The sequence below is a fragment of the Macrotis lagotis genome, chromosome 5 (assembly GCF_037893015.1).
Source record: "Macrotis lagotis isolate mMagLag1 chromosome 5, bilby.v1.9.chrom.fasta, whole genome shotgun sequence".
Lineage (NCBI taxonomy): Eukaryota > Metazoa > Chordata > Mammalia > Peramelemorphia > Peramelidae > Macrotis > Macrotis lagotis.
Window position 1 is genome coordinate 107,840,417 of NC_133662.1, and position 12,474 is coordinate 107,852,890.

The following is a 12,474-nucleotide window of genomic DNA, read 5'->3' on the forward strand; positions in this document are numbered from 1 at the left end:
TTGGGCAAGCCACTTAACCCCATTGCCTTGCAAAAAAAAAAAAGAATATATAAAGAAAATGATTTTTTAAAATTCTTTGCTTTTTTTTATGACTTTTGATTATATGCCACATGACCAGCAATAAACTAGTAAAACCACACTACTGCTATGAAAGTAAAATACTAAGGATTGTAATGGTTAAATGGCTTATTTTTATTCAGTTACGTCTGACTTTTTATGAGCCTATATGAGATTTTCTTGGCAAAGATACTTAAGTGGTTTGCCATTTTCTTCTCCAATGGATTATAACAATCAGAGATTAAGTGATTTGCCCAGGGTCACACAGCTACTAATTGTCTTAGACCAAATTTGAAGTCAGGGACATGAATCTTTCCTGAAAGCACTCTAACCATTGAAGCCATCTAGCTGGCTTGGTGCCTACGAAATGAAGTCCTGCAATCCGGTATTGTTAAAAATAATAAATAATTTATAAATTTAATATCAAAGTCATATTAAATAAATTAATAATTAATGATTTTAATAACAAATAATTTAGTGCCTCATGGTGGCTTGGAGATTACTTTGGGTTCTCAAAGGCTATGTCAGCCTAATGGTTCAACTTTCTTTCTTTGCAAACAGAGGAATAATTAAGTACAGTCAAAAAAAAGATTAAAGAGCAAGTGTGTATCCAACCAGCAGCCTGCAGCCTTCAAAACTTATTCGTGCGTTATTATTACATTTTATTATTATACTCATTGGTAGGATGGTTACATTGCAATCATAAATATTAAATTCTATAGGTGGCCCTTGACAAGTTTTTGTTGAGCAATGTGGCCCAGAAGAGCTAAAAGGTTAGATGCCCAAGAACTAGAGATTTGTGAGATATGTACACACCTGCCATTGAAACATTCTTTTTAAAAGGTGAGAATGTTATTGAGATGCATAAAATTGCAAAAATGATCAGGTAATAAGGGTGTGGTAGCTATTTATATTCTACATTGATCAAATCCCAGAAGGGTTAACTTCCACAATTCAAAATCTAAGGGAAGCATGGAGAATATGAAGCCCATTCTAAGATATCAACAAAATGGCCCAAGTTAGACCAGGTAAATGAGGATGGGGATAGGGGTTATGCCTGCGATTTCATTGATAAAGGGAATTCCTGGACAAGGAAACTCCTTTTACCAATGCTTGTCTACAGTTTTTCTGAAACCATGCAAAAATAAGAAATTAGTAAAACTGTTAAAAAAGTGAATGTTTAGACAAGGAAAATAGGATTCTTCAGGGAATATTCTCTGAAAGGATCTTCAAAGCTGCCAGAAAAAAAAATTATGAGTCTACCTAGGAAAAATGGCACCTGAATTCCTATATCCTCTTCTCTCTTCCTCACAATAGTTAAGAAAAATTCTAAAGAGGGGCCACTAGGTGGAGCATTGGATAGAGCACCTGCCCTGGAGTCAGGAGTACCTGAGTTCAAATCCGGACTCAGACACTTAATAATTACCTAGCCGTGTGACCCTGAGAAAGCCACTTAACCCCACTGTCTTGAAAAAAAAAATCTAAAAAAAATTCTAAAGAGCTTGAGAAAGTGGGTAGCAATTATTTTGAGAAAGAATCTTTCAAACTCCAAAGAGAGAATTTTTCAGACATAAGGCATTGCTACCACTCCCTACAGGCTTTCTAGCATATATATATATATATATATCTCATTAAGGAAAAAATGGAGGTGGGCTGAAGGGCAGAGGGAGATGGATATAAATGACTCTACAAAGACTACATCGAGATTTCAGATAAAAAACTGAAATTTATGGGGAATTTTGAAGTATCCTGTAAAATGAATATGGCAAGCAACTGAGGCTCATGGAGGTTATATTATTCACATAGGCAAAGTCACTTCCTTCTCCACCTCTATGGTTTCCAGTCCTTCTCTGCAGAAGGAAGAATTGATAGAAACTAGCTAAGAACAGTTGTGACTAATTTTTTTTTTGATGAGGAAATTGTGACTTGACAAGGATCACATATGGAGTCCATGCCGAGTGTCTGAGGCCAGACTTGAACTTGGCTCCTCCTGACTCCGGGGCTGTGCTTTATCCAGTGTACCATGAGAAAGTTCCATGAGTAAGCTTTTACATGTATTCAGCTACAAAGTTTGCCTTCATCGTCATGGATAACTTGTCTGTTTTTTTCATCCAGTGCTTCTTCTTACATACTACTTCATCTTTTCCAAGAGTTAGACAAGAAACACTTCTGTTATAACAAAGAAATCACATATAAACAGCTTTTCTCAATCATGTTTTTCTGCAGATGGTTGCCACATATGTGGATGACTCTCAAACCTGAATCTACTCTGACTTTTCTCTGTAATCCCACATCTCAAACTGTCCAATTGTTGCTGCTCAGTATTTTTTCAGTCATGTCCAACTCTATATTTCCATTTCTTGGCAAAGATATTGGAGTAGTTTGCCATTTCCTTCTCTAGATCATTTTACAGATGAGGAAACTGAGGCAAACAAGGCTAAGGGACTTGCCCAGGGTCACACAGCTAATAAATATTCAAGGCTAGATTTGAATTCAGGAAGATGTTTTCCCAAGTAAGCCCTGATGCTTTATCCACTGTACCACCTAGCAGCCCCCTGCTCAGATAGCCCTCACTATTGACTCTGTGTCCAAAACAGAACTCATCCTTTCCCCAAAATTTGCCCTGCCTTTTGACTTCCTAATGGCACCAGCATTTATCAAACTATCATGTTGGGGATGTGGCTATTGTCTCCTATGTCTTTTTCCCTTTCCCTCCCTCAGAGGGCATAACAAAATGACTCTCAAATGGTATTGAGTTGACTTCTGAAATTTCTCAAATCACTTCCTTGTTTCAATAATTCTACCATCATCTTAATATAGTCAGAGAATCATAATATTTTGAGCTGGGAGAGAACTTTAGGTCATTGAATCTGACCCTTTCATTTTACAAATGAGCAAATGGAGAACAGAAGAGACTTGCCCAATATTAGTGATATCCAAGTAGTGTCCAAGGTGGTATTTGAAACCAAGTTTTCTGAGAGTCCAGTGATCTCTCATCACAATATAGTCTCCAATGATGGGGGTAGAGTTAGCTAGTCTATACTCAAATCCTTTTTGCTCCTTTCAGCTAAGTGGCATAGTATATGGAATGCTGGACCTGGAGTCTGGAAGACTGGACTTACTGAGTCCAAATCTGGCCTTAGATATTTACTAGCTGTGTGATCCTGGGCAAGTCACTTCACCCTGTTTGCCTGAGTTTCCCCATCTGTAAAATTAACTGGAGAAGGAAATGACAAACTATTCCATTATCTTTGCCAAGAAAACCCCAAATGAGATTACAGAGTTGGATATGATAAATTGACTAAACAACTCTTCTGGACTGAACTGAATCCTCCTGGGTCTTTCTTTGTGTCAATGTAGTATATGGTTTAATGTATGATTTCTCTGCTTCCTACCTTCTTTCTCTTGGGGGATTTAGTCTGTCATGTTGGTTTTTTGAAAAGTAATGGGGTTAAGTGACTTTCCCAAAGTCACACAGCTAAGTATTAAGTGTCTGTAGTCATATTTGAACTCAGGTCTTCTTGACTCCAAGGCTGGTGCTCTATCCACTCCACCACCTAGCTGCCCCCATCATGTCTAGTTAAAAATAATTTTTTTATTTCTAGCTAACCTTTGTCCTCTATTTTAGAGAAAAACAAAGATGTTGGAAATGTCTAAGAAGCTATGAGAGTATTTTACAATGTCTGGAATTGAGGAGGCATGGAGAACAAAAGTGAGGGAAAGAGGAGAGAACCAGTTTGGGTCCAAGAAGTCTGCAGGGACTGATGGATGGCCCACCCAGATCTCTCCCTTAGTTCTGCCTCCTTTCAGTCTTTTTTTGTCTGTTGTCCTTGTGCCTTTGAATCTTTCCATTTTGGCGTGTGACTGTTGAGTTTGGCTTTTGTAGTCCTCATTCCTTTGTTGTCTCGAGCAGTATGTCCCCTAATTGTAATATTCCTGCCAAATTAATCTTCTTTATATATATAAATCTGATCATCATACTCCTCTGTTCAAAACATTTCATCAGCTCTCTATTATTTACTGAATTAAGACCAAGCATCTTACTTAGCTTGGCATTTAAGGTCCTCTACAGTTTGACACTAGCCTTTTTTTTTTTTTTTTTTAGGTTTTTGCAAGGCAAATGGGGTTAAGTGGCTTGCCCAGGGCCACACAGCTAGGTAATTATTAAGTGTCTGAGGTCGGATTTGAACTCAGGCACTCCTTCCTGATTTCTCAGGGCCTCTTCCAAAGTGAAAAACAAGGAGTCTCCTTAATTCCAAGCCTTAGCTGCCCTTTCCACTGTCAGTCCACCTTAATTTTGCCTGAATCTTGGATGAGAAGATCAGGAATAAAGCAAATAATTATTCTATTTTGGAAAAGGAAACCTTAATACAGAGTAGGAGATGTGGGGATAATAGAATTCTTAGTCTGAAAGCTTTTTCCTTAAGAAAAATAAGATTGATTTGCTCTAAGAGCTCTTCAATCATAGTAATTAGATAAAAAAAACCCTGTTCATTAATGACCTTTTGCTCAGGTAGCAGAGGGTGTGTCATTCTTTCACCAGAGACACTAATTATAGGCTCTAAATGTAAGGTGCAAAGAGCCTTTGCTGGGCAGGAAGGTGAGGTTAACAGTAGGTCTCGAAAGTGGGAGGATAAATTAAGATGGATGCAGGAAAAGGAAGAGGACACAGAAATTCCGATTAAGAATTCCAGGAAAGTTGAGAAGTGAGATTCTTCACACTGATGGACTTGCAGGGGAACTATATACTGAAAGGGAAGGTGATGGCAGAGAATGAAAGCTGCACTCAGTCAAAAGACTGGGTTCAAATCCGGAATCTCCTACTTATTATCTTGTGATTTAACTTTCTGGGCTTCAGTTTCCTTCAACTATAAAAGATGACATGTAAGTTTTCTCTCTGCTCTAAATCTATGATGATCCTATATGAACCCAAGAGAATATTAAAAAGGAGGTCTCCAATATCCTATTAGTATTAAAGAACCTGCTAGGATTTAAAAGGATCTAACTGTGCATCATTTCCCTGCCAGATTTGAGAGGGGGTTTAAGTTCATTGTTCTACATGTGATTTTGCAGAGAACATGTCCAACCATCCTTTTTAGTGCATTTTGAACCAGTAGTTATTGTCTTCTTAAATAATTTGATTCCATCTAAGTAATACACAGGAATAATTTATTAAATAATGACTGTCATTTGCAGTATGCTTTAAAGTTTGAGAAGAATTTTACACACATTATTTTGCTTAAATATAACATCCTATAGAACACTGGCCCTGAAGTAAAGAGGACCTGAATTCAAATCTAACTTCAGACACTTAATAATTACCTAGCTGTGTGGCCTTGGGCAAGCCACTTAACCCCATTGCCTTGAAAAAATCTAAAAAAAAATATAACAACCTCCTCATGGGATAGGTTGGACGGCTAATACTTCCCCACCACTGTACTGAAGAGGAACCTCACGGTTAATGGGATTGAAGGAATTGCTGACTCACACTTTGTAAATATCAGAGGCAGGATTTAAATTCAGGGTTTACTGGCTCTAAATACAATGCTCTGTCCTTTATTCCACATTGTCTCTCAAACATCTTTGGACCTTAGAAAGAGTATAAACCAGAGAGGTCAAAATCCCAAACATTAAGGACTTAGATTGAATCAGTAAATTGTGTTCCTTTTTGGTGTCGTTCAGTTGGTTTTTAGTTGTGTCCAACTCTGTTATCTCATTTGGAGTTTTCTTGGCAAAGATACTGGAGTGATTTGCCATTTCCTTATCCAGTTCATTTTACAGATGAGCAACTGAGGCAAAAAGTGGCTTGCCCAGGTCACACCTAGTAATTGCCTGGGGCTGAATTTGAATTCTAGTTCTCCTGAGTCCAGGCCCAGTATTCTATCTACTGTGTCACTTCAGCTGCCCTGTGTTCCTTCTACTTGTTTTAAAGTGATAAGTGAATGACATGGTACATAAGCAACAAGCTATGAAGACTGAGTGTATTTTAATAGAGTTCAGTATTGTAATCAAATAACATTTACAACAAAGTTAATCAGACACATTTAATGAAAAGCATAATTTTGTACTGTATGATAATTAGGAACAGATGGTAAACCATTTACTCAAATGACTCTTAATAAGTCATTTACTAATTACTATGTTTTAAACAATCAACAAGAATTTCTAGGGTCAACTTGAGGGATAGGAGTGGGGAAATCAGGATGAGCCAGGACTCTGTCCTGAGGTTCCTTTGAAAAGTCTCTATATAAGGAAAGATTCAGACCTTTTCCTTTTACAACAGGTGATGGCACATCCCAGGAGTGTTGCATCCATCCCCCAAAAGCCAAAGACAGTAAAGGCAGGTACATGGATGGTTAGATCCAGAGAGTAAAAGTTTAATATCAATATGGCAGATCTCCAGTGAAGTAACCCAGGGATTTATCTGTTCTTGGTCCTATGCTACTTAATACTTGGATGAAGCCATAGATGGCATGCCCACCAGACCTGTACAAGACACAAAACTAGGAGGGATAACCAACACACTAGATAGCAGAATCAGGTGAGAGCTTTTGGTTAAATCTAATAAGATGAAATTAAATGACAAATGTAAAAATTTTTTCACTTTGGTACAAAAAAGGCAATTTCATAAGTCTAAGAAGAAAGAAGACAGACCAGAAGATGTTCTGGAAAAGATCTGGGGATGTGTGTGTGTGTGTGTGTGTGTGTAAGTTTGGAAGTAGACTGCAAGCTCAATGAATCAGCTTTGTTATGGAGCAGCCACAAAAGTTAATGTGATCATGTTCTGCATTAAGAGAGGTTTACTGTCCAGAAGTTTGTTGTCATTCAGTCATTTGTGAGTTGTGTCTGACTCTCTGTAACCCTGTTTTGGGTTTTCTTGGCAGAGATCCTAAAGAAGTTTGTCATTTCCTTCTCCAGCTCATTTTACAAATGAGGAACTGAGGCAAACAAGGTTAAGTGAAATGCTCAGAATCACATCAATTAATTACTTGAGGCTGGATTTGAACTCAGGAATATGAGTCTTTCTGATTCCAAGCTTAGAGCTCTATCTACCATGCCATCTAGCTGCTCTACTTTTTAGGAGTACGGAGGTAATATAACCCCACTATGCTGCTTTAGATTTCATGTACAGTATTCTGTTTGATTATGGTACCATTGTTTAAGAAGGGCATTGATGAGCAACAACCAAAAATGTCTAGGGCAACTATGACATGAGACTATAACATATAAAAATCAGGTGAAAAAACTGGCATGCTTAGAGAAGGCTCAGAAAGTACAGGATTGAAAGGTTATAACGTGGAAGAGTGATAAGATTTGTTGCTTTTGGTCTCAAAGAATAGAACAGTAGCAATGGGTGAAAACTGCAAATGGGTCAATTAGGCTTGTTATTGGGAAAAATCTCCTAATAAATTGAACTATTCCTAAGTGAGCTCTCTTAAGAAACAGTGGGTTCTTCCTCTCTTGAGGTCTTCAAGGAGAGGACTGAAAAGTATAACACACCTGGCCAGGTATATTACTTTTGTGTATGGGTTCAACTAGATGGTCTAGTGAAGATGAACTAGGACACTCAATCCTTTCTCCTATGTAGTCCAAGAAGTCCACTTGAGAGTTCAACTCTCAAATCTTGTGATTCTGGAAAAGCCCTTTCTCCCTGTCTATGAAACCAGCACTTTACTGAAAGGTAATTATCAGTAGAAGCAGGTTAGACTTCAGATATTGACAGAAAGCTAGTGAAAAGACTGAAAATGAGAGAAGAAACCAACTCCTTCCTGAAAAGGTTTGGAATTTTTAGAGGTCATAAGTTTCTTTTCTTACTATAGTCCTAGGTGTTAAACAGGAATTTCTAATTTAAATTTCCTACATTTTGGTCTGAAAATCCACTAGAGATTCATTTGGGTCAACAAATCATTCCCTGAGGAGGGCCAGTAGCCATCTCTCTTTCATAGCTTGGCATAAATTAGTTCTCAACAACTTGGTTCCCTAGAACCAAGCTAAATTGGTGAAACTTAAAGGTAGGGGTGAAAGCAGGAGAGAGAAATATACTTCTGGATCTGAGAAACACTGAAAGAGAGGCCATGATTATATGAGTCTGTAATAAGAGAAGTGCTAGGCAAACAGAAGACAGGATGAGGGCACCTGGTACCTGAGGGTTGGGGGAAGGCAAAGGAAAAAAGATATCAGAATGGAGGAGGTACAACCAGGAAAGAGGCAAAGAAAGGGAATTAGGGAGAAGATTCAGAAAGGAAGGCTGGCAGAAAAAGAATAGGATATAGCAAGAATGATGCTAGAAAAGGAGAATCAGCACATAAAAGATGTGATCCTGGTATATTCTGACCTGTGTGGACAAACATTAGCATAACTCAAAGGTATTATGCCAGCAAATCTGTATTTCTTCTGACTCTTGGTCTACAACTTGTTCCCTTATCCTTTCTGCCATACTACTTCTGTATGTGTAAGTTCCCTTCACACCCTTTGTTTTCAAAGTATTCTCTGAATCCTGTCTGAAGGACACTCAGTCCTTTATCCTATGATATTTGGAATTGGTAGGGCAGGGGGTATGAGTGAGCAACAGAATCCTGTGACTTGGGCTGTGGAAGAAGAGATATGGGAATTTGTAAAGAAATTTGTAGGATCAGAGATTTAAATTATGAAGGAAACTTTCAATCCCTTCATTTTTTACAGATGAGGTCCACAGAAATTAAATGATTTGGCCTATAGTTAGATATACAGATAAGTGACAGAATTTGAACCTAGATCTTCTGATTCCAAATTCAATGTGGTATTCACAGTGGTTAGTGTCTACCTGGATGACTAGGGATCTCCTTTTCAAATTTCTTATTTTATTTTACTTTTTTTGTTTAGGCACTAGGACACAAGAAATTTTATTCTATAAAATGTAAACATCACTATTCCTTTTCTTAATAGGAATTAAAGGACATTTAGGTCCTCTTCTGAAGAAGACAAAGCATTAGGATAGTTAATGATTAAAGAAAAAGTCTGATGGAATACATCTTAACTACAGTTACTAATTAAGTCAACATCAGTGAGAAAAGTAATTTAAAAAGAAAAATAAAATGGTCTACTAATCGACATCCCTAAAACACATTCAAACCATACTTGCATAAAACCAGACAATTACACAATGATGTTTCAAGTACATTTTAAATATTTTTTAAACAACACAATGATTTAACATATATAGTTTTTTTTTTATCTTTAATTTGGATGTATGCCACCCATTTGGTCCCTGATAAAGAAGCTCTATGACTTTTTTCGGGATGAAGAATTTAACAGAAATAACTCCACTCAGAATTGGAGTGAAGGATGTAATGAAATCTGTTTGCTGTGTTAGCTGTCTCCAGATTGGGCTGTAATTACACCACATAAGGAAGAAAGGTAGCTGAGTCTCAATCTAGATCATTTATGTAAACTCAGCCTTCTTGTCAACGATGTTCTCATATTGCATGCATGCAAACCACAAAAATCATCTCCTATGAACAAAACAGAGACAGTGTCAAGTTGCTGGGTTGTGATATTCCTTATATTCTTTCTGTAATTGGATGTCTGTGGTTCAAGACTTTCAAATTCAACATAGTGAGGTTAAACAAAATCCCCCCAACAAACTCCCTGGTGCTGCGATTAAACCACAGAAAATTTGTACAAATAAAAGAGTATTCCTCAATTCCAAGTATTACAAATTTATACATCTCATTTGAAAGACAATTCTTTTACCAATTAGGAAAAAGAATGTATCACAGTTAGAGAATATGACTTTGATCAAAGAGAATAAATTTGGTTCTCTGAAATGGTGGTTAAAAATTTAATTTTCAGGAAGGAGAGAGAGAGAGAGAGAGAGAGAGAGAGAGAGAGAGAGAGAGAGAGAGAGAGATTCCTTCTTTTGTAAGAACCAAATGAATATCAGATAGCACTTAAAAATTTCCTAAGACACTTGACACATTTTCTCAGTACATTTAGCAAATATTAAAAACATAAGGCACAAAATATTTTCTTATTTGAATACATAAACTAAGAGGAGACATAATTGCAGGAAGACAGAGAAAGGATTTTCCTTCTTAATTCATTGGACTTCCCTTCACAATGACAAATTGGTACATTAATTCTTGACTTCACATGCTCTTCTATTCTGGCCTGCTCAGAAAGGGTTGTTCACGACACCTGCAGCTGCCTGCCTGCCCCCCTCTGTCCTTTTTAGTGCAGGGAAACCACAGGCCATCACCCTGGCGCCATCCCTAGCTCAGTCCAATCAATACGAACTTATTTCCTGTCCATTTGCTGAGGTCACAGGAGCGAAGCTCATTAATTATTTCTGCTAGAGCTGCCTCAAGTGTGCTTCTGGCATGCCAAGTGAAAACTATTTGACCTTTTTTTTTTCCCTTCTTCTTCTCCTAATTTTGTTTGTAGAAAGCTCCAGAAAGAAGATGAAGCTCATTCAGTTATGTGGTAAATGAAAAAAAAATTAAACCACTGACACATTTAGATGGTTCACAGTGGAGACCTCTCCCCCCATCTTCCCTGTTATTTTCAGCCGATGAACAATAGTCTCTTTTTAAATTCTGTGTCAAGGAAACCTGGTGACAGCGTACACAATGTTTTCTAAAGCAGATCTGGCCTCAGAGGGAGGAAAGCACTCCAGGGCTTCCAGGGCCTTGTTTCCATGGTAACGACATAGGTCAATAGCTGAAGTCACACCTTTGCCAGCCAGGATTGCTTCTTGCAACTGTTAGGGAACATAAGCATAATAAAAATCAGTTTTGAAGACAACCAGTAAGCACTACAATTATATACATCTTAAGAGGGTGAAAATAGATTATGGATTCAATAGTTCTCTTACCTTCTTTTCAGGTAAAGAAGGCAGCATTTGCAGATGGTCCAAAGGACTAAGGACCTTAAGGTTGGTGGAGCCCCATGTGCTCCCATGCCTATGGCACAATAAGCCCCAATCACAGTAATTACACAACCTCTCCATAACTTGAAATGTTCCACTCTCGAGGATGAATGTAATGCAGGTGGAGGGCATTTAAATATCTGGCATTTTGTATTCAGCAGCCTGGTATTTTTATGGGCAGAATGCTTCACTGACATAGTAGTTAATCACTTATTTTCTTTTACACCATATGTTGATATACTCGTCCAAATGAAATTTTAAAACAGATACAGAGTGTTGCCTCCAAATGCTGTAACTCAAACACTCTAAGACTTAACTTTGTCTGATATAAGGCAGCAGAGTAAGTTGTGAAAAGAGTCAGAAGACCTGACCTTGGGTAAGTCATCTAACCTGTTTGGGTCTCAGTGTCCTGATCAATTAAATGGGAATGGTAAATCTAGCATTACCTACTTCAGAGGGCTGTGAGGATTAAATGAGATAATTATGTAAAGTGATTCACAATGCATAAATACTTGACAACTTCTACCATTATAAAGCAATAGTTCAGTATGTAACCCACCCCAAAACAAATACACCTCAAACCCTAGGGAAAACTATAAGAAATGGCCACACTGCCCCATGTCAAAGCATAAATAAGCACATGTCCAAGGTTTCAATTTTAAGTAATTCTTGATGATCAGACTTAATAGTATCTAAGTTCCAGGAACCATATTAGGGGCTGGAACAAATACAAAAAGGAAACTGTCTCTCTATATTCAAGGAGCTCATATTCTACTGGGGGATGAGGGAACACCATGAACATAAAGAAATAAATATAAAACAATATAGTGGAGTGAAAGGATCCAGATAGGCCTAGTGGGGAGGTACCACTACAATGAATCTTGAAGAAAGCTATGGATTCCATCAGGTGGAATTAAGGTGGGAACTGATAAGGAAGGCAGATTACAAACAGACCAAGATGGCAGTCAGGATGCTATGAATGGAAAAAAAGCAAAACCAGTTTGGCCAAAGAAGTACTGATGAATGTACCACAAGCCTAGAAAAATAGGGGGGTGCTTATTATCTCTCCAACACAGTGTTAAGTTGATGGAGATATAAAGAAAGGCAAAAAATGTTCTCTCTCAAGAAGTTCTTGGTCTAATGAAAGAGACAATACAAACAACTATAAACAAGACAGGATAAATTGGAAATGATCAATAGAGAGAAGAGGAGACAGGGAAGTCAGGAGGTAGAGATTAGAAGGAAGAAAATTCCCAGCCTGGGGGAACAGGCAGAGAAAATGTCCAAAGGATAAGATGGAGTATCTTGGGAAAGGATCAGCAAGGAGGTCAATATGTCACTGGACTGCAAGGTATAAGGGGTAAATTGAGAAGAAAGGTAAGAAAGGGTTAGGTTATGGAGGTTTTCGAATGCCAGATAATTTTGTATTTAATCTTGGATATGATAGGGACTTAGCAGAGTTTACTGAGTGGAAGGACAACCATAAAATCTTATACCTTTAGGAAGATCAA

The 12,474-nt window shown here is 37.7% G+C and overlaps 1 protein-coding gene across 1 annotated transcript in view; it reads right to left on the reverse strand.

Moving 5' to 3' along the window:
* Positions 1-2,553: 2,553 nt before the first annotated feature.
* The window catches only part of PDSS2 (decaprenyl diphosphate synthase subunit 2), a 287,192-nt gene continuing 277,271 nt past the window's right edge, over positions 2,554-12,474 (reverse strand). The window contains exon 8 of the mRNA XM_074187281.1: positions 2,554-10,795. Coding sequence (XP_074043382.1) covers positions 10,637-10,795 — 159 coding nt within the window. The 3' untranslated portion in view covers positions 2,554-10,636. The remainder of the gene's footprint in view (positions 10,796-12,474) is intronic.